At 43.6% G+C, this 22,614-nt stretch overlaps 2 protein-coding genes across 3 annotated transcripts in view; both read left to right on the top strand.

Moving 5' to 3' along the window:
- Positions 1 to 623: 623 nt before the first annotated feature.
- On the top strand, positions 624 to 15,195 carry LOC109908947 (polymerase delta-interacting protein 2-like). Of its 2 annotated transcripts, none has more exons than XM_020507762.2 (11): positions 624 to 1,059; positions 10,146 to 10,221; positions 10,358 to 10,455; positions 10,546 to 10,645; positions 10,733 to 10,808; positions 11,075 to 11,182; positions 11,895 to 12,040; positions 12,867 to 12,893; positions 13,056 to 13,181; positions 13,413 to 13,492; positions 13,873 to 15,195. In XM_020507762.2, the coding sequence occupies exons 1-11, from the start codon at positions 878 to 880 to the stop codon at positions 13,985 to 13,987; spliced, it is 1,134 nt and encodes a 377-aa protein (XP_020363351.1). In that variant the 5' UTR covers positions 624 to 877; the 3' UTR covers positions 13,988 to 15,195. The 2 variants fall into 2 exon arrangements, with proteins under 2 accessions (XP_020363351.1, XP_020363350.1); XM_020507761.2 differs by having other exon boundaries at positions 10,140 to 10,221.
- A 1,001-nt stretch (positions 15,196 to 16,196) lies between these two features.
- The window catches only part of LOC109908948 (leucine-rich repeat-containing protein 75A), a 31,090-nt gene continuing 24,672 nt past the window's right edge, over positions 16,197 to 22,614 (top strand). The window contains exon 1 of the mRNA XM_020507763.2: positions 16,197 to 17,926. Coding sequence (XP_020363352.1) covers positions 17,672 to 17,926 — 255 coding nt within the window. The 5' untranslated portion in view covers positions 16,197 to 17,671. The remainder of the gene's footprint in view (positions 17,927 to 22,614) is intronic.

Raw genomic sequence — 22,614 nt, 5'->3', positions numbered from 1 at the left:
TGTAACTACAAGTTATCAATGGACAAATAGTATCTGAGAAAAGCTGAAAGAACTGACCCCTTCTGGCGCAAATTAATTTTGTTCCGTGTTACAACATATCGTACGTAGTTTAATATAGAAAAACAGCGACCTAGCTATACTTACTGTGTAGCCAATGTAACGTTGGCTAGTTAACGTTACAGTAATAATAGCCAGTTTGCAGTGGTAGAAAAAGTACCCAATTTTAAATGTAAAAAAAAAGAAACAAAAAGTCAAAGTGTCCTAGCAAAATACTACTTGAGTAAAAGTCAAAAAGCACTTGGTTTTAAATATACTTAAGTTTCAAAGTACATGTAATTCTCAAAATGAGTACATTGAGGTCGAAATAACGCTCTGGAATTTTGTGACTGCACTGGGCCTTTTAAATGGAGATACTTTAAACACAACAGAGTACCTGATGCTAAGGTTAAACTTTTTAGACCCAGTGCAGCCAAACACATTATATGTATTCATATTTCCACACTGAGGTTGGCATAATACTGTGAAATTGCGAAAATTTTGATAGTGGTGGTATGGAGTTTTGGCCTGCCTGTTGACATCAATAGACCAATAAGAAAGATTTCCAAACCTCCGCCAAAAACAGCTAGTTTTCAAATTTTCCATCTCCACTCAGAACACTCCCAGACAATCCTAGCTAAATTTTTGCTTGAGAAATTTCTCTTTGCTAGGATTATTTTTTGACCATTTTAATTGAAAATAATTACAGTAAGGTACTTTGTTACCCAGAAAGTATTTGATATTTAGATAAAAACGGCTACATTGGACCTTTAAATCAACTTTTTAATTCGCCCGCTTTTATACACGTCAGCCTCGGCGTGCTTGTGCAGAAGTAGAAAAGATGGCTGCTTGTGCAATACGACGAGGCTTTCTGACTACCGTCAGTAAATACAACAGGAAACACACACATCGAATATTGAGTATTATTGAAGGGAGTAGTGGACTTGAGGCGAAGAGACCCCGGTTGCCGTGTTTAGCATGTGGACTGCCCAACATTCAGCAGACGAGGTTTATGTCGTCACGGTAAGGGCTACCTTCTAAGCTAATGCGACCTAGCTAGCTAGCCAGTTCGCCCACTGTCTTGAATGCTGCCCAATTATGCATTAATAACAGCCACGTTGTATTCCTTCTCGCTTCCATGCGCTCTCCTCCTCTCACCTCTTTCCTTCGCTTGTGGAGTTCTATGCACAACACATCAGCTGTATGTGACCAGGCGGGGGAAAAAAACAGCCTACATCGTTGTCACTATATTAGCTAAAGTAACGTCATAGTCAGCATAGCTAATATAACTAACGCGTTAGTAAACCCGGTACAATCATACAGTAACGTTAGTGTACATTCAGTAAGCATTTACACCGGTGGGCCCCGGTGGAAATACATTTGTAATACCAAAAGCTTACCTTGACTTGGAAGACATCCAGTGTTGTGTTGGGAAGTCGCAGCCAGCTAGCTAACATAGCGTCCCCCTGTTTCTGTAGGCTAAACCAGCTAGCTGCATTTGCTAAGTATGTGATGCTTCTCCATCATTTTGGAAGTAATGTATTTGTTAAACTATTGTCTTTCTCTCTCTTTGAGTCAACTACTCAACATTTTATGCAGTACTAGCTAGCTGTAGCTTATGCGTTTAGTACTAGGTTCATTCTCTGATCCTTTGTTTTGACGGACAACATGTCAGTTCAGGCAGCAAGAGTTCTGATGGGCTGTAGGATGTCCTCTGGAAGTTGTCATAATTGTGTAAGTCTATGGTAGCGGGTGAGAACCATGAGCCTCATATGTTTGGTATTGAAGTAAATGTACCCAGAGGAGGACGGAAGCAAGCTGTCCTCAGGCTACATACAGTGCCTTGCGAAAGTATTCGGCCCCCTTGAACTTTGCGACCTTTTGCCACATTTCAGGCTTCAAACATAAAGATATAAAACTGTATTTTTTTGTGAAGAATCAACAACAAGTGGGACACAATCATGAAGTGGAACAACATTTATTGGATATTTCAAACTTTTTTAACAAATCAAAAACTGAAAAATTGGGCGTGCAAAATTATTCAGCCCCCTTAAGTTAATACTTTGTAGCGCCACCTTTTGCTGCGATTACAGCTGTAAGTCGCTTGGGGGTATGTCTCTATCAGTTTTGCACATCGAGAGACTGACATTTTTTCCCATTCCTCCTTGCAAAACAGCTCGAGCTCAGTGAGGTTGGATGGAGAGCATTTGTGAACAGCAGTTTTCAGTTCTTTCCACAGATTCTCGATTGGATTCAGGTCTGGACTTTGACTTGGCCATTCTAACACCTGGATATGTTTATTTTTGAACCATTCCATTGTAGATTTTGCTTTTTGTTTTGGATCATTGTCTTGTTGGAAGACAAATCTCCGTCCCAGTCTCAGTCTCCATCAGGTTTTCTTCCAGAATGGTCCTGTATTTGGCTCCATCCATCTTCCCATCAATTTTAACCATCTTCCCTGTCCCTGCTGAAGAAAAGCAGGCCCAAACCATGATGCTGCCACCACCATGTTTGACAGTGGGGATGGTGTGTTCATTGTGATGAGCTGTGTTGCTTTTACGCCAAACATAACATTTTGCATTGTTGCCAAAAAGTTCAATTTTGGTTTCATCTGACCAGAGCACCTTCTTCCACATGTTTGGTGTGTCTCCCAGGTGGCTTGTGGCAAACTTTAAACAACACTTTTTATGGATATCTTTAAGAAATGGCTTTCTTCTTGCCGCTCTTCCATAAAGGCCAGATTTGTGCAATATACGACTGATTGTTGTCCTATGGACAGAGTCTCCCACCTCAGCTGTAGATCTCTGCAGTTCATCCAGAGTGATCATGGGCCTCTTGGCTGCATCTCTGATCAGTCTTCTCCTTGTATGAGCTGAAAGTTTAGAGGGACGGCCAGGTCTTGGTAGATTTGCAGTGGTCTGATACTCCTTCCATTTCAATATTATCGCTTGCACAGTGCTCCTTGGGATGTTTAAAGCTTGGGAAATCTTTTTGTATCCAAATCCGGCTTTAAACTTCTTCACAACAGTATCTCGGACCTGCCTGGTGTGTTCCTTGTTCTTCATGATGCTCTCTGCGCTTTTAACGGACCTCTGAGACCATCACATTGCAGGTGCATTTATACGGAGACATGATTACACACAGGTGGATTGTATTTATCGTCATTAGTATTTAGGTCAACATTGGATCATTCAGAGATCCTCACTGAACATCTGGAGAGAGTTTGCTGCACTGAAAGTAAAGGGGCTGAATAATTTTGCACGCCCAATTTTTCAGTTTTTGATTTGTTAAAAAGGTTTGAAATATCCAATAAATGTCGTTCCACTTCATGATTGTGTCCCACTTGTTGTTGATTCTTCACAAAAAAATACAGTTTTATATCTTTATGTTTGAAGCCTGAAATGTGGCAAAAGGTCGCAAAGTTCAAGGGGGTCGAATACTTTCGCAAGGCACTGTACACCATGGCGCTACCTAACAGAGTGCTGTTGAAGCTACTGTAGACCTTCTTTACAAAATAGTATGTTTTAATCAGTTATTTGGTGGTGTGATTATATGTAGTATAGTTTTATCTAGAAAGTATACATTTCATATTTTAGCATTTTATTTTTTTATGAAATTCACTGAAGATGGTCCTCCCCATCCTCCTCTGAGGAGCCTCCACTGATATACACTACCATTCAAAAGTTTGTGGTCACTTAGAAATGTCCATGTTTTCCATGAAAACATACATGAAATGAGTTGCAAAATGAATAGGAAATATAGTCAAGATGTTGACAAAGTTATAAATGATTTTTAATTGAAATTATTGTCCTTCAAACTTTGCTTTCATTAAAGAATCGTCCATTTGTAGCAATTACAGCCTTGTAGAACTTTGGCATTCTAGTTGTCAATTAGTTGAGGTAATCTGAAGAGATTTCACCCCATGCTTCCTGAAGCACCTCCCACAAATTGGATTGGCTTGATGGGCACTTCTTACGTACCATACGGTCAAGCTGCTCCCACAACCGCTCAAAAAGGTTGAGATCCGGTGACTGTGCTGGCCTCTCCATTATAGACAGAATACCAGCTGACTGCTTCTTCCCTAAATAGTTATTGCATAGTTTGGAGCTGTGCTTTGGGTCATTGTCTTGTTGTAAGAGGAAATTGGCTCCAATTAAGCGGCATCCACAAGGTATGGCGTGGTGTTGCAAAATTAAGTAATAGCCTTTCTTCTTCAAGATCCCTTTTACCCTGTACAAATCTATCACTTTACCACCACCAAAGCACCCCCAGACCATCAGATTGCCGACACCATACTTGACAGATGGCATCAAGCACTCCTCCAGCATCTTAATTTTTTCTGAGTCTAATGAATGTTGTTCTTTGTGATCCGAACACCTCAAACTTAGATTTGTCTGTCCATAACACCTTTTTCCAATCTTCCTCTGTCCAGTGTCTGTGTTCTTTAGCCCATCTTAATCTTCTTTTTTTGTATTGGCTAGTCTGAGATATGGCTTTTTCTTTGCAACTCTGCCTAGAAGACCAGCATCCCGGAGTCACCTCTTCACTGTTGACGTTGAGACTGGTGTTTCGCGGGCACTATTTAATGAAGCTGCCAGTTGAGGACTTGTGAAGCGTCTGTCTCAAACTAGATACTAATGTACTTGTCCTCTTGCTCAGTTGTGCACCGGGGCCTCCCACTCCTCTTTCTATTCTGGTTAGAGACAGTTTGCACTATTCTGTGAAGAGGGTAGTACACAGCGTTATACGAGATCTTCAGTTTTTTGGCAATTTCTGGCATGGAATAGCCTTCATTTCTCAGAACAAGAATAGACTGACGAGTTTCAGAAGAACGGTCTTTATTTCTGGCCATTTTGAGCCTGTAATCAAATCCACAAATGCTGTTGCTCCAGATACTCAACTAGTCTAAGTAAGGCCAGTATTATTGCTTCTTTAAATCACAAAGCCCTGACCTCAATCCTATAGAAAATTTGTGGGCAGAACTGAAAGTGTGTGCGAGCAAGGAGGCCTACAAACATGACTCAGTTACACCAGCTCTGTCAGGAGGAATGGGCCAAAATTCACTCAACTTATTGTGGGAAACTTGTGGAAGGCTACACAAAACATTTGACCCAAGTTAAACAATTTATAGGCAAAGCTACCAAATAGTAATTGAGTGTACGTAAACTTCTGACCCACTGGGAATCTGATTTTAAAGAAATAAAATCTGAAAGAATTCTCTATTCTGACATTTCACATTCTTAAAATAAAGTGGTGATCCTTAAACGGGAAGGGAATTTTTACTTGGATTAAATGTCAGGAATTGTGAAACTGAGTTTAAATATATTTGGCTACGGTGTATGTAAACTTCCGACTTTAACCATACACGCACATACAGTCCCAGTCAAAAGTTTGGGCACCTCATTCAAGGGTTTCTTTATTTTTAATATTTTTCTACATTGTAGAATAATAGTGAAGACAAACTGAAATAACGCCATGTAGTAACCAAAAAAATGTTAAACAAATAAAAAATATATTTTAGATTCTTCAAAGTAGCCCACTCTTGCCTTGCCAAGAGTGTACAAAGCTGTCATTCTCTCAACCAGCTTCACCTGGAATGCTTTTCCAACATTCTTGAAGGAGTTCCCACACATGCTGAGCACTTGTTGGCTTCTTTTCCCTCACTGCTTTCCAACTCATCCCAAATCATCTCAATTGGTATGAGGTTGACTGATTTGTGGAGGCCAGTTCATCTGATGCAGCTCGCCATCACTCTCCTTGGTCAAATAGCACTTACACATCCTGAAGGTGTGTTGGGTCATTGTCCTGTTGAAAAACAAATGATAGTCCCAATAATCGCAAACCAGATGGGATGGTGTATTGCTGCAGAATGCTGTTGTAGCCATGTTGGTTAAGTGTGCCTTGAATTCTAAATAAATTCACAGACAGTGTCACCAGCAACGCACCATCACACCACCACGCTTCACGGTGGGAACCCACATGCAGCGATCATCTGTTCACCTACTGTGTCTCACAAAGACATGGCGGTTGGAACTAAAAATCTCAACTTTGGACTCATCCGACCAAAGGACAGATTTCCACCAGTCTAATGTCCATTGCTTGTGTTTCTTGGCCCAAGCAAGTTTCTTCTTGTTGGTGTCCTTTTTGGTAGTGGTTTCTTTGCAGCAGTTTGACCATGAAGGCCTGGTTCACAGTCTCCTCTGAACTAGAGGTCGACCGATCAATCGGACCGGCCGATATCAAGTTTTCATAACAATCGGAAATCGCTATTTCTGGACACCGATTTGGCAGATATATTTTTTACACCTTTATTTAACTAGGCAAGTCTGTTAACCCACCGTTCCTAGGCCGTCATTGAAAATAAGAATGTGTTAACAGACTTGTTCAGGGGCAGAACGACAGAGTTTCACCTTGTCAGCTCGGGGTATCCAGTCTTGCAACAGTACAGTTAACTAGTCCAACGCAAGTGTAGCATTAAACTTACCTTGTAAAAAAACTATCATAATCACTAGTTAACTACACATGGTTGATATTACTAGATATTATCTAGTGTGTCCTGCGTTGAATATAATCTGACTTGAGCATACAAGTATCGAAGTATCTGACTGAGCGGTGGTAGGCAGAAGCAGGCACGTATACATTCATTCAAACAGCATATTTGTGCGTTTTCCCGGCAGCTCTTCGTTCATTATCTATGATTGGCAGATATTTTGCGAAGAGCTACAATGATTGGCACATTGCACAAGTCAAGTTGTTTTTAGTATATCCCAACTTACAAATCAAACAGTGCCATATGTTGGCACTTTGTTGCATTTGGTAACACACAGCTTATAGATGGAACTTAACTTGCAGTCAAATCTGTGCATATTTTCAGTATTCATAACTAGACAGACATTCTCTAGTTACAAGCCATCAGACTGCTGAACACTTGAACTTGACTGACCACCTGCTCTGACTCTGCACCTTAGCACACACAAACACATACTGTACATTCATGCCACACTCACATTGTGACTGTTCCTACCAGACTTATTATACTGCTCAATTTATATATACTCCCCCTTCCCCAATACAAGTCTAAATATTGGATTCAAAATTGTGCCTTCCTGTATTATACGTATGCAACAATGTTTATTTTATTTCTCGTTGCATTGTCTTAGGACCCTGCAAGTAAGAATTTCGTTGGACGACGTATACCATGCGTATCCCCTACATACAACTAATAAAACTTAAAACAAGTGTTTTCAATATCCAGGCAAGACATGGAAACTAGCCAAAGAAAATAACAAAGGTTGTGGAATGTTACTATGTGCTGCAAGTAGGGCTGTCCCTGACAAAAAAACAAATCTTAGTCGACCCGAGAGTCATCTGTAGATTGGTCTAAATTTGTAAAGATATATTTCCATATAGACACATCCTATGTGTGTAAATCAAATAAACGATATGTACTGAGCTTCTCTGGTGCTTTCTTAAGCACAGTTTGAACTTAAGACACAAATGACTAGAGGGAGTCCGACCGCAATTGATTTGATTGTGCCAGGACGGGCTCAGACTGCGCTGTGTAAAATGACAGCGGTTGACTGCGTGACTCGCCCGTTGGTCTCTCCTCCATGCTGCAGGGATCACAACACACCACTGCAACATAATTACAGCCATTTCTGACTGAAAAGTGCTGTTACCGAAATCCCTCATTTGTTTAGGAAAAACATTCCATATTCCCTCGCAAGCAAAGATTAAATCTGCTGAATTTGTGAAATTGTTTATCCGACTTGTGAGGCTTGGTGCTCACTGACTCAGTAGGCTATTAAACACTCACAGGCAACAGAAGCAGGATCTGTCTTATTTCTGTAGATGTATATGGATGATGTATAAAGCCAGGCACATTTTAACATTAGACTGTTAGTTATAGATCTAATTTAAGTTGGCGTTTCCTCTCCTCACCTTTCTTAAACAATGAAGGCAAGGGCTGTTTTCTTGTCTCTAACTCCGCTCCTGCCTCCACCGCATTGTTCTCAACACCAATATGCTGGTTAACTTTGCTTCTATGGACATGGCAACATGGTCTAGGAAAAGGTGCCAATTCAACAGCGCACTGATGGGTTTCAGAACCACGGACAGCAACCGCTATCCAATGTGGGAGAAAGTGCATTTGTTAAATATTATTTGCACCATTTGTTCATATAACCATATACAATTTCATGAGCACGTCTTAGCTTAATGGACCGTGCCATCCTCACGGCACCAACAATGGATCAGTCCACTCAGACCGATGTCTTGTATACCATTATTTATTTTTTGTTATTGCTCGCCTAAAGAAATCTCGGTCAACCAACAGCCTATCGACCAATTTACTAAATGGGGTCAGCCCTAGCTGCAAGCCTGGTTGTTTTCAGACCGGTCAAAGTGGGAGTGTAGTAGAGGTCTTCTCATGTCCTAAAAGTTGGCCCCGGGACCCGAGAGCAATCGCACCCAAACTTGAATGCACCCGATCCGTACCCTAATGTGTCCGAGCCTAGACCAGACCCAATTGGACCCGAGTGACAATTACATTTATCAGCCCTGTTGCTTTTCTGGTTAACAAATAGATATTTTATGTTGGCTAGGCTTTCTATAAGTCAATAAATTAACTTTATTAGTGTGAAATACATATGCTATACAGCGCTGTCATCGGGTCTATCAGCTGTAGATCCATAGACCTAATGACAATCAAACAGGACCTGACCAGGTCCCGAGGGAGAAATTAGACATTTGGACCCGGGTGTTCGGGTGAACCTGTGAAGACCTCTAGAGTGTCGACTTACATAGACACTAAGCCACCTATCGAGGAAAAAGTGACATTGAAACACTAGTAGGAAGTTGGCAACATATTTGACCTATATTAGCTAGTTCACTTTTTGTCTGAGTGGAAGAACGTAGAGCTCTTTGGACCCATTTACAAAGCCTGATCTGCTGTTGATTACATAAGAGTGCAGGTTTGCTTGAGCCAGCACGGAGTAATGAGTCCTATTTATTTGCCTCCCTCGTGCCAAGGGAATAAATGTAGAGGGGGTGGAGGGCTTGGGTTGACATGGACCCCACGATGTTAGCAATTGGAAGACCGATCCAGCACCAGCTTGTAATTCTGTCTATACTTTATGTAAATCTTGTAATGCTGTCCTGTTCTTTCTCTCTCAATGATAACCTCCATGAAATGAGGAAACATTGTTGCCGATCTGACTGTCCGTTTTTAACAATGTATTTGTTCTGGTATTTCATCAGCCTGGTTGTTGTTTTTTTCTTGTCAGTGACCATATTATAATCAACCTCTGCCAGTAATCCCCAACATAGCTGATGAACACGCAAACCTTTGGTCAGATCTCTTCCATATCATCTGCCAATAATATGTATATTTCGAGGAGCCACGCAAAACTAAATCCCCCATCAATATCACCCCCCCCCCCCCCCCCCATGTTTTGAAAAATAGATCTGTCCAAGTATGAGTGACTTGAACACAACCAGCTGTTGTTCACAATACCTTGTTGATATAATACTGCAAAGGGAATGACAAAGATTAGACTTGGAATTTGTTTGTTGAACTTTGATAAATCTAGCTGTTTTATTCAATTTGTCTGATTTGAGATGAAGCTTTACTCCAAGGGCGATGACTATGATGACATGTCATCTCAGTGCTCATGTTGCGTATTGTGTGCACTAGGTTCCATTTCCAAGCTGCTACAACAGTTGGCTATGTGAGACTAATGTAGTTCTACAGTGTGATGTAGAGGTCTTCTTGGCTCCAAAAAGTTCGACCAGAAGACAATCTGACCCGGACCCGTTCATAATATATATATATTTTTTTAAATAGGGGGACCCGAGAACGATCGGACCCGACTACAACCATACCTAGACCCAATCCATACACCAACGGGTGTCGGGTCCACGTTTACACCAAACCCAATTGGACCCGAGTGAGAAAATGATGTTTGTCAGCCAAGTTGCTGTTCTGGTTTACAAATAGGATCTGGGTCGGATCTCAGGTATTCAGGTTCGGGTGGACCCGTGAAGACCTCTAGTGTGATGTGATTTTGTTCCTGGTTGTCATAGTGTGGCCTGTGTTTTGGCAGGAACAGGCCAGAGGGGAAGGTTCTGGAGACGGTGGGAGTGTTTGAGGCACTGAAGCAGCATGGCAAATATGAAACAGGCCAGGTAAGATGGGCAGTGCCGTGCGGTTTACCCATCCAGACCAGAACTATTGGTCCTGCCCCCTAGCCTATACTGTAGTTGCCCTTGTCACAAAGGGTGTTTCCAACCTCAAGTCTGTTTCTCCATGTTCTCTCCTCAGCTCTTCCTTCATAGTGTGTTTGGCTACAGAGGGATCGTGTTGTTCCCCTGGCACGCCCGTATCTATGACCGAGACGTCATTCCTCCCATGTCTGACAGGTGCATATTACATCTTAGTGTGTTTTTAATGGTTGTGTGTGATATATATATTTGTTTTAAATAAGAATTACACCCATGTCCCGTCCTCAGCAAGCCAGAGCCTCCTGGTTCACACGGGTCAAAAGAGGTGAAGGGGAAAACTCATACCTACTACCAGGTCCTCATTGATACGCGGGATTGCCCTCACATAGTACGTAACCTCTGAACACAACCAATGCTATGCCATTGTTCTTACTGACTAGGCCTGACTAGGTTGTTTCTCCTGTTGTGTTGACAGTCTCAGAGGTCTCAGACAGAAGCAGTGACGTTCCTGGCGAACCATGACGACAGCAGAGCCCTCTATGCCATCCCAGGTAAACAACACATGATCCGCTGCTCCCTGTGTAGTAAATGGCTACGTGCTTTGATTTCTTTTCAAACGGGGACCATTTGAATTTTCCCACCACCCACAAAAATGCATTGAGTTCTTATCAGGAAATGGTACTGTCCGTGCACGAATAATCTTGGCTGCCACGTGATTTTGTATAACTAACCTAGTTACTTTCTTGTACTATTTCTGTCCTTGTCATCCTCCTGACTGACTGGGCATTTTGCCTGGCTGTCAATGTGTGTGTTTCAGGTCTGGACTATGTGAGTCATGAAGACATCCTGCCCTACAACTCCACAGAGCAGGTCCCCATCCAGCACGAGCTGTTTGAGCGCTTCCTCATGTTCAACCCTGACAAAGGTAAGCGCCAGCCACTCCCTGCTTTCCACGTGTCATTTCATTGTACAGCATGGTACACACTGAGTGTACAAAACATTAAGGACACCTTCCTTATATTGAGTTGCACCCCCCTTTGCCCTCAGAACAGCCCCTGTTGAAAGCGTTCCACATGGATGCTGGCCCATGTTGACTCCAATGATTCCCACAGTTGTCAAGTTGGCTGGATGTCCTTTGGGTGGTGCACCATTCTTGATACACAAGGGAAACGGTTGAGCGTGAAAAATCCAGTAGCGTTACAGTTCTTGACACAAACCGGTGCGCCTGGCACCTACTGCAATACCCTGTTGAAATGCACTTAAATCTTTTGTCATGCCTATTCACCCTCTGAATGGCACACATACACAACAAAAATCATTCTTTAACCTGTCTCCTCCCCTTCATATACACGGATTGATGTGGATTTAAGAAGTGACATCAATAAGGGATCATAGCTTTCACCTGGTCAGTCTGTCATGGATAAGAGCCGGTGTCCTTTGTTTTCTACACTCTGTACATTTCCAGTCATTTTTTGGAACATTCACAAATTCCAACTTAAAAATTCAGTAGTACTATAAAGTGTTCAAAGATTTTTTTTTTATTCACAGGTACTGTAAAGTATACAATATATCCAGTTACTTTGTGGGCATTCACGTGTGTGTTACAACTGTGTAAACTGAGTATCCTGTGTGTCCAGCCACCCAAGCTCCCCCGTTCAGTGCGAGGGACACTCTGAAGGCATGGCAGGAGAAGAACCATCCCTGGCTGGAGCTGTCCGACGTGCACAGAGAGACGACTGAGAACATCAGGGTCACCGTCATCCCCTTCTACATGGGCATGAGGGTAAGGATGATGTCGCTGTTTGGACTATGAGGCTCTTTCTCAAATCTGCCCTCCTTGTAGCTTCTTCTTATTTGTTATTTTGTGATATCCAATTGGTAGTTAGTCTTGTCCCATCGCTGCAAATCCCCTACGGACTCAGGAGAGGCGAAGGTCAAGATCCATGCGTCCTCCGAAACACAACCCCGCCAAGCCGCACTTGACCTTAACACACTGCCCACTTAACCCGGAAGCCACCAGCACCAATGAGTTGGAGGAAACACCGTACAACTGGCGAGTGAGGTCAGCTTGCAGGAGCCAGGCCCACCACAAGGAGTCGCTAGAACGTGATGGGACAAGGACATCCCAGACGGCCAAACCCTGCCCTAACCCGGACAGCGCTGGGGCAATTGTGCGCCACCTCATGGGTCTCCTGGTCGCGGCCGGCTGCGACACAGCCCGGGATTCAACCCGGGTCTGTAGTGACGCTTTTAGCGCTGCAGTGCCTTAGACTGCTGCGCCACTCGGGAGCCCCCCTTGCAGCTTCTTTTTAGTGCTCTGATCTGAAAGAACTGACCAGGTTCTTCCACCATATTGTTTTCACCTCAAGTCTTTTTCAATCAGTGCAGATGAAGGGGAGGACAGGTTAAGACATTGAGAGACTCTGTTTTTAATTATGTCAGTTGCTATCAAATAAATATTATACAAGGTACTATGAGCTCTTTCCATAACTCAACCCTTTTAATAATGTTCTGCTCGTCCCTGAGTCCTCCCACTCTGTCGTGTGATTCTTATGATGATCTTGAATCTGCCCGCGCACACACAATAAATACAGTATTTTCTTTCTCAGGATGCTCAAAATTCTCATGTGTACTGGGTAAGTAGCATTTACTTTTTACAATTCCCTGAAAAAGGACAAATAATTTGAGCTTTTACCAATATATGATGTAGGCCTCGTCTATCCAGTCAAGGGTACGAATGTAGACTGTAAGAAGGGCAACATAATGTGTACCCGATGCTTATATGGTGTGTGTGTCAGTGGCGGTACTGCATCCGCCTGGAGAACATGGGCAGTGAGGTGGTGCAACTGAGGGAGAGACACTGGAGGATCTTCAGCCTGTCAGGCACCCTGGAGACGGTCCGAGGCCGGGGGGTCGTAGGTCGGGTCAGTAGTACAACCGCCACCACACAACGGAATTACAAACTCTCAATACCTCTGTCTGAATCTTACTAAATGCCAAAACACTTCCTCTGTCCTTGTTTCCTCAATTCCTCTCTGAGCTCATTGGCTGAGAGGATCTATGGTCAGAGGAAGCATGTATTTGACACAGCCACTCATACAGTATGTTACTTCCACGACTGAGTAGAGGCTATAACCTATGGTTGTTGTCTCCAGGAGCCAGTCTTGTCCAAAGAGCAGCCAGCCTTCCAGTACAGCAGCCATGTTTCCCTTCAAGCACCCAGTGGACACATGTGGTAACTACTTCAACACAGAGTAACATGATGTTGGAGCTGCGTTATTAACATGAGTTAAGAGTATTGCAGCAGACACTGCAGTGCCTGAAATGCAGGTTTATGGATGTTCTGGTCTGAAAATTACTTAATAAATTGTTGTTGTTTTTTCTATTTGAACCTGGTCCTTGCCCGTAAACATGAGCTGGGGAAATATTAAAATATTAATTGACGTTTGAGTGAATCTTGCACAGATTTACTGGCAAGTAATCAAACAATCTAAAACAGACGGAAACGCAAGAGTAACTCAAGCTTTCCAATATCAAAAAAATAACATCAACCTTTCTCCCATTTTAGTACAGAGGTGTGATGGTCAAGATTCTAATGATGCTCTCTCTGTGCAGGGGGACGTTCCGCATTGAGAGGACGGACGGCTCCCACTTTGATGTTCGCATCCCCCCGTTCTCCCTGGAGAGCAACAAGGACGACAAGGCTCCCCCTGCTGGCTACACCTTCTGAAGCAACGCAGCAGCAGGGCCACGTCCCTCAGCGCAGTCGAACAGCCAAGCCATCCTTAGGAACGGATCAAAACCCTTCCTCTGCTACTTTTCCTCATTTGAGATTAAGAAACGTATTTAATCGAACACATTGAAGTTAGATTTTCAATGAAAGGGGACAAAACATGTCCTCCCAACACTGTTGTAGCTAATGAAAACTTCAGCTTTTTAGTGGAAAGGAGAAGGACAAGCGATCCGTCACAGAGGTTGTTGATTTGAGATCGTTCTGTGTAGGCAGAATGGCTCGGTGAGCACTGATGGTATTAGCTTGTATTGTTATGGGAATAAAATATGCCAATTGTTTCTCTCAGCTGTAGTTGCTTGACCCAGAGGTAGACGTCTGAAGCCAGTCTCCTTTGTATTTTATTGGTGTTTTTAAGTAGCTCAAATTAGCGGACCCGGTGGGAAACCATTTGGAAGGACTTTACTAAATCCAAATAGAACGTGTCCAATAGTAGCCCTACTCTTTAAGAGTCCTCAGTCAAGTCTAGACCTCATGTTGCTCTCTGATCTATAGTGTTCTGCAAATTCCTCTAAGTGTTTGGCTTGTCTGTCACTTCTGTGAGCCTCTGTGATGGGGCCTGTGGTGGAACTTAGAAAAGGGAAAGAACCTGTGGCCGTGTCTCAAATGGCACCCTATTCCCTATAAAGTGCACGGGCCCTGGTCAAAGTGGTGCACTGTATAGGGAATAGGTTGCGGTTTGGGATGAAGCCTTTGAATGTAATAAGAAAGTGAATACAGGAGAAATGGTGACCCACGTTGATGTTACCAACTGTAGGTTTGGCTGATGTGAGGGCCGGGTTCAGAAGGGTGCAAATGTTCTGTTTCAGATAAATGTCATGCATAGAGCAGACATGGTTCCTCCTTCGACATGAGAGAATCATGTCTGTTCCACACAATGCATTTATCGGAACATTTCATGATGCGCCCTACTGAATTTCACCATGGTGAGGGAGGTGTCTGGGAGACTGACTGGCTGCGACGCTGTCCTAGTCTGTAGTATCCATCCCTTGAGTCGGTTCTGTGGGTTTAAGTCTCAAACTTAGATTTTGCCTTGTTAAAGGAGGAAACTAACTTTTGGATGGGTGTTGTGAAATTACTGTCCAATGATTGAATGATCTGTAAAATAAAGTTGTAAAGAAAAATAAACATCAATTTCAGAGATTGTCCATTTGCTGATTGTGACTGTGTTAGTCTAACCCATATTTTTTATATTTTTTACTTGGTGCACGTTTTGTTTTTTGCCCTAGCACTACACAGCTGATTCAAATAATCAACTAATCAAGCTTTGAAAAGTTGAATAAGCTGAATAGTGTTAAGGCAAAAACCAAAACGTGCACCCCTTTGGGTCCCAAGGACAGAGTTTGGGAAATGCTGGTCTATCCTTGCAGGAGAGAGGGGCATTCGGCTGACGCTGCAACTGAGACAGAGCTGTGCGCACTCAGCGTGTTAGGATAGCACAAGGTCATACGTCCCCCCCCACACCCACCCCTCTTGCTGTTCATCTAGAAACCTCATGTCAGAAAGAAATCTAGTTCCATAGTAACCAGTGGCAATCACTCGGATTTGAGTTTGAAGTCATCATGGGTCGACACGATGAAAGTTAATTTAATAGTTTTCTAATGCATTTGAGTAGGGCAACCAGCTCAGCTGACGTATCACACATACTGTTGCTATACTTGTAGTTGCTTTCAAGGGAAGGTTCGCATATACAGCTGGTGAATATGATTAGATTATGCTGCACACTGCTAGACCAAACCCCCACAAACATGCTCCTATCTTTCCTGTTGTATCTGACCTGGAATTGTGTTCTTGCGCATCTTAATCATTGCGAGATCCGTTTTAATGACTGAACATGAAATGACAATGTAATTTGATAGTATATTGAATAATTCTTACTCCCATTTCAAATCTAACTGACAGTGAGTATATTCTTTTTAAATCTGAGAAATAGTCTACTTATTTACATAAATACTATACTATTCTATAGTTTAATATTACACTATAATGCTATAAAACACCATGGCCCTAAAATAAAACAAGTATGTCAATCTACGCCGCCAACACCAGAGGTCAATATAATGCAATTCAATGATTTGCACTTCCCGTGAACAGTCCAATGCAGCAGATTTATGTCATTTGAAATACTGCAATTACGAGACTAAAAGTTGCTGTTGAACTCGTTTTTGCAATGTGGTTAGCGTACAAGCCAAGGTCATATTATCTAAGTATTTGCATGTCATAGTACTGTGTTATTGTAGACTGCCTCTAAATTAGCCTACCCAATCCCCATTCACCGTTCAGAAGAAAAGGCAAAGGATGTTGACCTAGCTATAGTCCTTGCGATATCCTCTTAGCAGGACGTATTTGTAGTGGGTTGAGTAGCCTGCCCAACCCATTCTCAGTGCGAGGACTTGAGGAGAGAAGCGCTGTACACACCGCGCCTGCTCTGGTCGGCTCCTCCGACAGTGCGCAGCCTATATTCAGTCCCAACAAGAGACACCTTCAACCAGGTCGCGGACTCTACCTCGGCCACCGCCGAGACCGTTCTAACAGGACGTGCCTCGAAGAGCGAATCATAGAATATAGCAACAACGAAGCCAATATCTTGCCAAGGAAAAGGTTGACATCACGTGTGAGTGATTTGGAGAGGCAGAGGTGAATAAACAAACGGACATTACCATGTCCTGTCTCCATCGCCACCACCACATACGTTTAGCTTCCCCTTCTTTTTCTGCACAGACGCAGAATGCGTGGAATTATTGATTAAAAGGGAAGAGGAAGAGGAATCCAATGTGGACGGGAGGAGAGGAGGCACTCGCAACACTGACAGTCACATCAATTTAGTAGCGGCCCTTCAGAGGATAACTGTTCATATTTGGAGGACAGAAATGAAGTCGTCTCCAGGATAGCGCTGTGAGCGAGTGCATCTGACCAGGAGTTTGCTGGCGATCTGCGGGACTGCTGCTCCCCGTATTTGCGGCCATGCTGCGGGAATCATCCTCCGAGCTCTTCCCGACTTGAGGGGCTTTTACCAGCCGATTGTTAAAACAGTGCAGTCGTTAAAATGATTTCGTTGTCTAGAAGACGGATAACCCCGAGGCTTTTTTGCAACGTTTGTTTCATATTTTGCTAAAGAACCCAGCGCAGAGATAGCTGATCATATTTCACTTAGCTCTTTAGCTCTAACAATTTTATCCTAACAAAATTCTGTGGAAAACATTTAATTATTTATAGGCTATGTTCCGCGAATTGCATAACAAAAGTTTTGGGTTGTGTCCCGGGTTGAGTGCGTGTCTGTTTGTGTTTATAGTAGCACACGTAGCAGCCAATTCGCTCAAGCTTATTATGCGAATTAGACATTTTATTCAAATCTGAACGCATGTGTTGGAGGTTGTTTCCCCAACTGGTATTGTACTCTTAACAGCTGGACAGTGCACCATTCACTAGAGGACAGGTGTGTTGTCCAACTGGTCAGGTGGGGAACGAACCCAGAGGTCCTGCCCACTTTAAGGCCTCTTGACTTCGTGTACAAGGTTTTAATGTTTAGTTAAAAAGACAAATATTTTTATGCAAGTCAGCCTTGCATGACTGCCTGGGGGGAGGGAGCAAGTCATTTCTTACAGCAGATTCTAACATCCAAACATGGGCACCAAACAGACCAAAGGTGTTGGGGGCCAAGAGGCTGGGCCCAGCCCACAGCACGGGTGGAAACGGACCCCTACCAAGGAGAGGGGTGACCTCTTCACCTCCTTCATGTTGAGGTCAGGGGACCGGCTGAGTCGTGGAGGGTCCCCTCCGCCCTACCAGCGCCGGATAGGCATGATCCAGGAGATGATGCTGATGGCCAAGCAAGGCAAACAGGACAAGGCCACAGAGATGCTGCAGACACTCCGGCAGGTGTGTGTATGTGTGTGTGTGTCTATATGTAAGTGTGTGTGTGTGTGCGTGTGCGCGCGCATGTGTTTACGTGCGTGTGTGCGCACATGTGTTTACGTGCGTGTGTGCGCGCGCGCGCGTGTGTTTGTTTGTGCACCTGTGTGCTCGTGTTCATGTGTGTGTTTGCCTGTGTGTGCGTGTATTTGTGTGTGTGCATGTGCATGCACAGGTGTGTTTAATCTACTATAACCCCAAATCCCATGTCAGTTCACTGCAAATCCTAGTCTGAGTCTAGATTACATCAACTCTGATAGAAGTCCTTCACTAGACCAGGAAGACACAGCTGGGAGGGAGGTGAGCTTCAGAGGACAGAGGAGGTGAGCTTCAGAGGACAGAGGAGGTGAGCTTCAGAGGACAGAGGAGGTGAGCTTCAGAGGAAAGGGGAGGGCAGACAGATGGACCGATGCCGAGACGGACAGAAGGACCGATGCAGAGACAGACAGATGGACTGATGCAGAGACAGACAGATGGACTGATGCCGAGACGGACAGAAGGACCGATGCAGAGACAGACAGATGGACCGATGCAGAGACAGACAGAAGGACCGATGCAGAGACGGACAGATGGACCGATGCAGAGACAGACAGATGGACCGATGCAGAGACAGACAGATGGACCGATGCAGAGACGGACAGATGGACCGATGCAGAGACGGACAGATGGACCGATGCAGAGACGGACAGATGGACCGATGCAGAGACGGACAGATGGACCGATGCAGAGACGGACAGATGGACCGATGCAGAGACGGACAGATGGACCGATGCAGAGACGGACAGATGGACCGATGCAGAGACGGACAGATGGACCGATGCAGAGACAGACAGATGGACCGATGCAGAGACAGACAGATGGACCGATGCAGAGACAGACAGATGGACCGATGCAGAGACAGACAGATGGACCGATGCAGAGACAGACAGATGGACCGATGCAGAGACAGACAGATGGACCGATGCAGAGACAGACAGATGGACCGATGCAGAGACAGACAGATGGACTGATGCAGAGATGGGTAGAGAGGTGTGGTCATCAGAAAGCTGGTTGTGCTTTCTCTCAATTAGGTTGTGATTAGCTCGACCACGGACACACTGACACTGTCTGCCCCAGCACACCTCACTTTAAGGGACATACCTAACTCGAGGGACTGGCTGTCTGAGTGAGGAGAGGATGTGAATACTAAGGAAGACCAACTCAAACTACACCTCCATTCTATGTCACTCCAGGGTTGTGTTCACTAGGCACGAAAATGAAGAAAATAGGAAGAAACGGGGAGGTGCGACCTGAACTTGTCCAATATGAAACGGTCCAATATGAAGTGTTTTTCTTCGGTGAGCCCTGATGAATATGACCCAGCATTCGAATACAGTCAAATGACCAAAGGATGTTAGATCAACTTAGATATAAAGATAGACATTTACACCAGCAGCTATCTACAGTATCTGCTGTTGTTGTAATACCATAACAAACCGATGAGATGCATCCTGCAACTCTCCCGTGTCCCTCCCGTCCCGCACCTCCTTTGCCCCTCTGTCCATGGTTTTTGTGAGAAAGTATAACTCATCCTGGGCTGTGTCATGTTGTTGAAACAGATGCCCAGAGGCTCGGCTCACCTTCACTGCTGCTGTAATTAGAGGAGTGGCAACAATTTATGGCACCTCCGTGATGCCATTCAGCCTGGCTCGATTGGCCTGTGGGAGGATAGAGAGAGAGGAGGAAAGGAGGGAGAGGATGAAACAAGGGAGGGAGTGGAGGAAATAAGGAGAGAGATGAGGAAAGGAGGGAGAGAGAGGAGGAAAGTAGTGAGAGGATGAAACAAGGGAGGGAGTGGAGGAAATGAGGAGAAAGGAGAGAGATGAGGAAAGGAAGGAAAGAGAGAGAGGGAAATGGGGTAGAGTGGAGTAAAGATTAGATAGAGAGGAGAAAAGAGGGAGGGAGAGAGTTTGGAACAAGAGCTACTCCTACTAATGTACTTTTACCTCATAACATTTATCTCCAGACTCAATTGAGAACGAGAACTTAACTATGCATGCAACTTTGCGATGTAGTTTAGGCCCACATGAAACTATATCCACCAGACCTATACACTTTATATTGAATATCGGACATGATTTCATCGATTGGTTCATTCCTTTTGTTGATATCACTCTCAAGGGTTATCGATTTTCATTACTAGGTATAATTTGTTACGATCAAATTAGTCTGTCATATTGTCACATTCCCTGTATACATTTTGAGCTTAGCCAAAATAGAAGCCTGAACATAGAGGCTATGTTCCAATCAATCAATCCATCCATGTCGTATCCAGTCTTAAAGGATGGAGGTTCCAGGTGCCGGCTGTGGAAGCTTAAATCTTAAGGGTTATCCTGTGGGTCATAGTGGTGAGGTCAGACAATCCTCACCCTTTAATTTTTCCATTATTTTATGGAAAATAAATTACTTACTTACCAGGTAAGTTGACTGAGAACACATTCTCATTTACAGCAATGACCTGGGGAATAGTTACAGGGGAGAGGAGATGAATGAGCCAATTGTAAACTGGGGATTATTAGATGACCGTGATGGTTTGAGGGACAGATTGGGAATTTAGCCAGGACACTGGGGTTAACACCCTTACTCTTACAACAAGTGCCATGGGATCTTTAATGACCTCAGAGAGTCAGGACACCCGTTTAACGTCCCATCCGAAAGACGGCACCCTAGACAGGGCAGTGTCCCCAATCACTGCCCTGGGGCATTGGAATATTTTTTAGACCAGAGGAAAGAGTGCCTCCTACTGGCCCTCCAACACCACTTCCAGTAGCACTTGTCTCCCATCCAGGAACTGACCAGAACCAACCCTGCTTAGCTTCGGAAGCACGCCAGCAGTAGTATGCTGGCTTAATGTTGTTTGGTGCCCTCATTGATCGTGTCCCCGCTTATAAATATCTTGTCATCTGGATTGACAAAAAGCTATCTTTCAAAAAGCATGTTGATGAGTTAGAAATGAAGAATTTAAGATTTAAAATAGGCTTCCTCTTTAGGAACAGGTCTTTGATTAAATAGCAGAAAACATATAATTCAGTCAACATTCATTCTGCTTATTGACCATACCTTGACGAGTTTATTAAAGGTTAAATCATAAGTAAAATGTTGACTATGGCAATACAGTCTATGTGAATGCAGCTGCCACTGTATTGAAGCCATTGGCTGCAGTTCATCATAGTGCCTTGTGCTTTATTACGGGCGGTAGGTTCCGTACGCATCATTGCATTTTGTATCAGAAAGTAGCCCGGCCCTCTTTGAAGTCTCCTATATCGATGCATTGAGCTCTTTTTGTCTATAAAGCCCTCTTGCATAAACTTCCACCATACCTTACCCCATTGTTAACCTTCAGACGTATAAGTTACCAGACCCAGACTCAGGGATGGCTAACCCGGAGATCCCTTCCTTCTCTAACGAGTTAAGTAAATCTGTTTGAGTTTTTTTGTGCCTCATGTGGAATGATACCCACAATTCCTTAAATATGTATAGTGTAATTGATGTGTATATAGATACGTATAGTGTAATTGATGTGTATATAAATATGTATAGTGTAATTGATGTGTTTATAGATATGTATATTGTAATTGTTGTTTATTGATGTGTTCTGCGAAAGAGACTGGTCTCAGCATGACTCCCTGCTTAAATGTTTTAAAAAATCCCTGTTGGTTGTTGTTCTGAGATCAGAGCCTCTGTTTACAAAGCATCTCATAGTAGGAGTGCTGATCTAGAATCAGTTTTGTATTTTCGACCAGACTGAATTAGATTATATCGACAGGGGGGACCTGATTCTAGATCAGCACTCCTACTCTGAGACACTTTGTAAGTTTAGGCACTGGCTGAGCTGAGTATTATCATGTCATTATCAATCTTCTAGCTCTGGCTCTGCACTCTCAGAAAAAAATGGTTCCAAAACGGTTCCTCGGCTGTCCCCATAGGAGAACCCTTTTTGGTTCTCGATAGAACTCTTTTGGGTGCCTTTTTTTTCTCAGAGTGCAGAGGGTTCTCCTAAGGGGACAGCCGAAAAACCTATTTAGGTTCTAGATATCACCTTTTTTCTTAGAGTTTGGCCCTCAGTTTCAACACACACCTGCACCACTTGGGTGATAATTCCCTCGAAGCCGGAGTTTGGAGGATATATTGGCACGGGTGTTGTTAGGCCCGAGACAAAGTCCAACCGTGCCAATATATCCTCCAAACACCGGCTTCGGGGGCGTTATCACTTTTACACAACGGGTTACCAACATATTCAAATAATGATTGACATATTTTTTTATAAAAAACACTTTTTATGAATTAATTCATACTGTTTCATCCTTCCATGAGATATAGTCCCGACATAAATCTAGGGTTGCTACCCAAGCCGGCTAGTCGTTCGTTCTATTGGTTCGGTTGCCAGAGATGCGACCCTATCGTCAAGTATTTTTGTTCTATATCTATGGATGCCAAGTTGTTTGTTCTAAGTTGTCTACTGCCATACTGGCTGGCAACATTCTTATCCCTTGCTTGCTAGCTAGTCAACTACGGCTAACTTACAGTCACGTCAAACAGTGCAGACAGAATAACAGCAAAGTAGCTGCATTTGCGTTTGTTTAAGCTGTTTTCTAGTGACATTTATTTGGATACAT

Source organism: Oncorhynchus kisutch, linkage group LG18, assembly GCF_002021735.2.
Source record: "Oncorhynchus kisutch isolate 150728-3 linkage group LG18, Okis_V2, whole genome shotgun sequence".
NCBI classification, from domain to species: Eukaryota; Metazoa; Chordata; class Actinopteri; order Salmoniformes; family Salmonidae; genus Oncorhynchus; species Oncorhynchus kisutch.
This window is presented reverse-complemented; position numbering and strand designations above follow the sequence as displayed.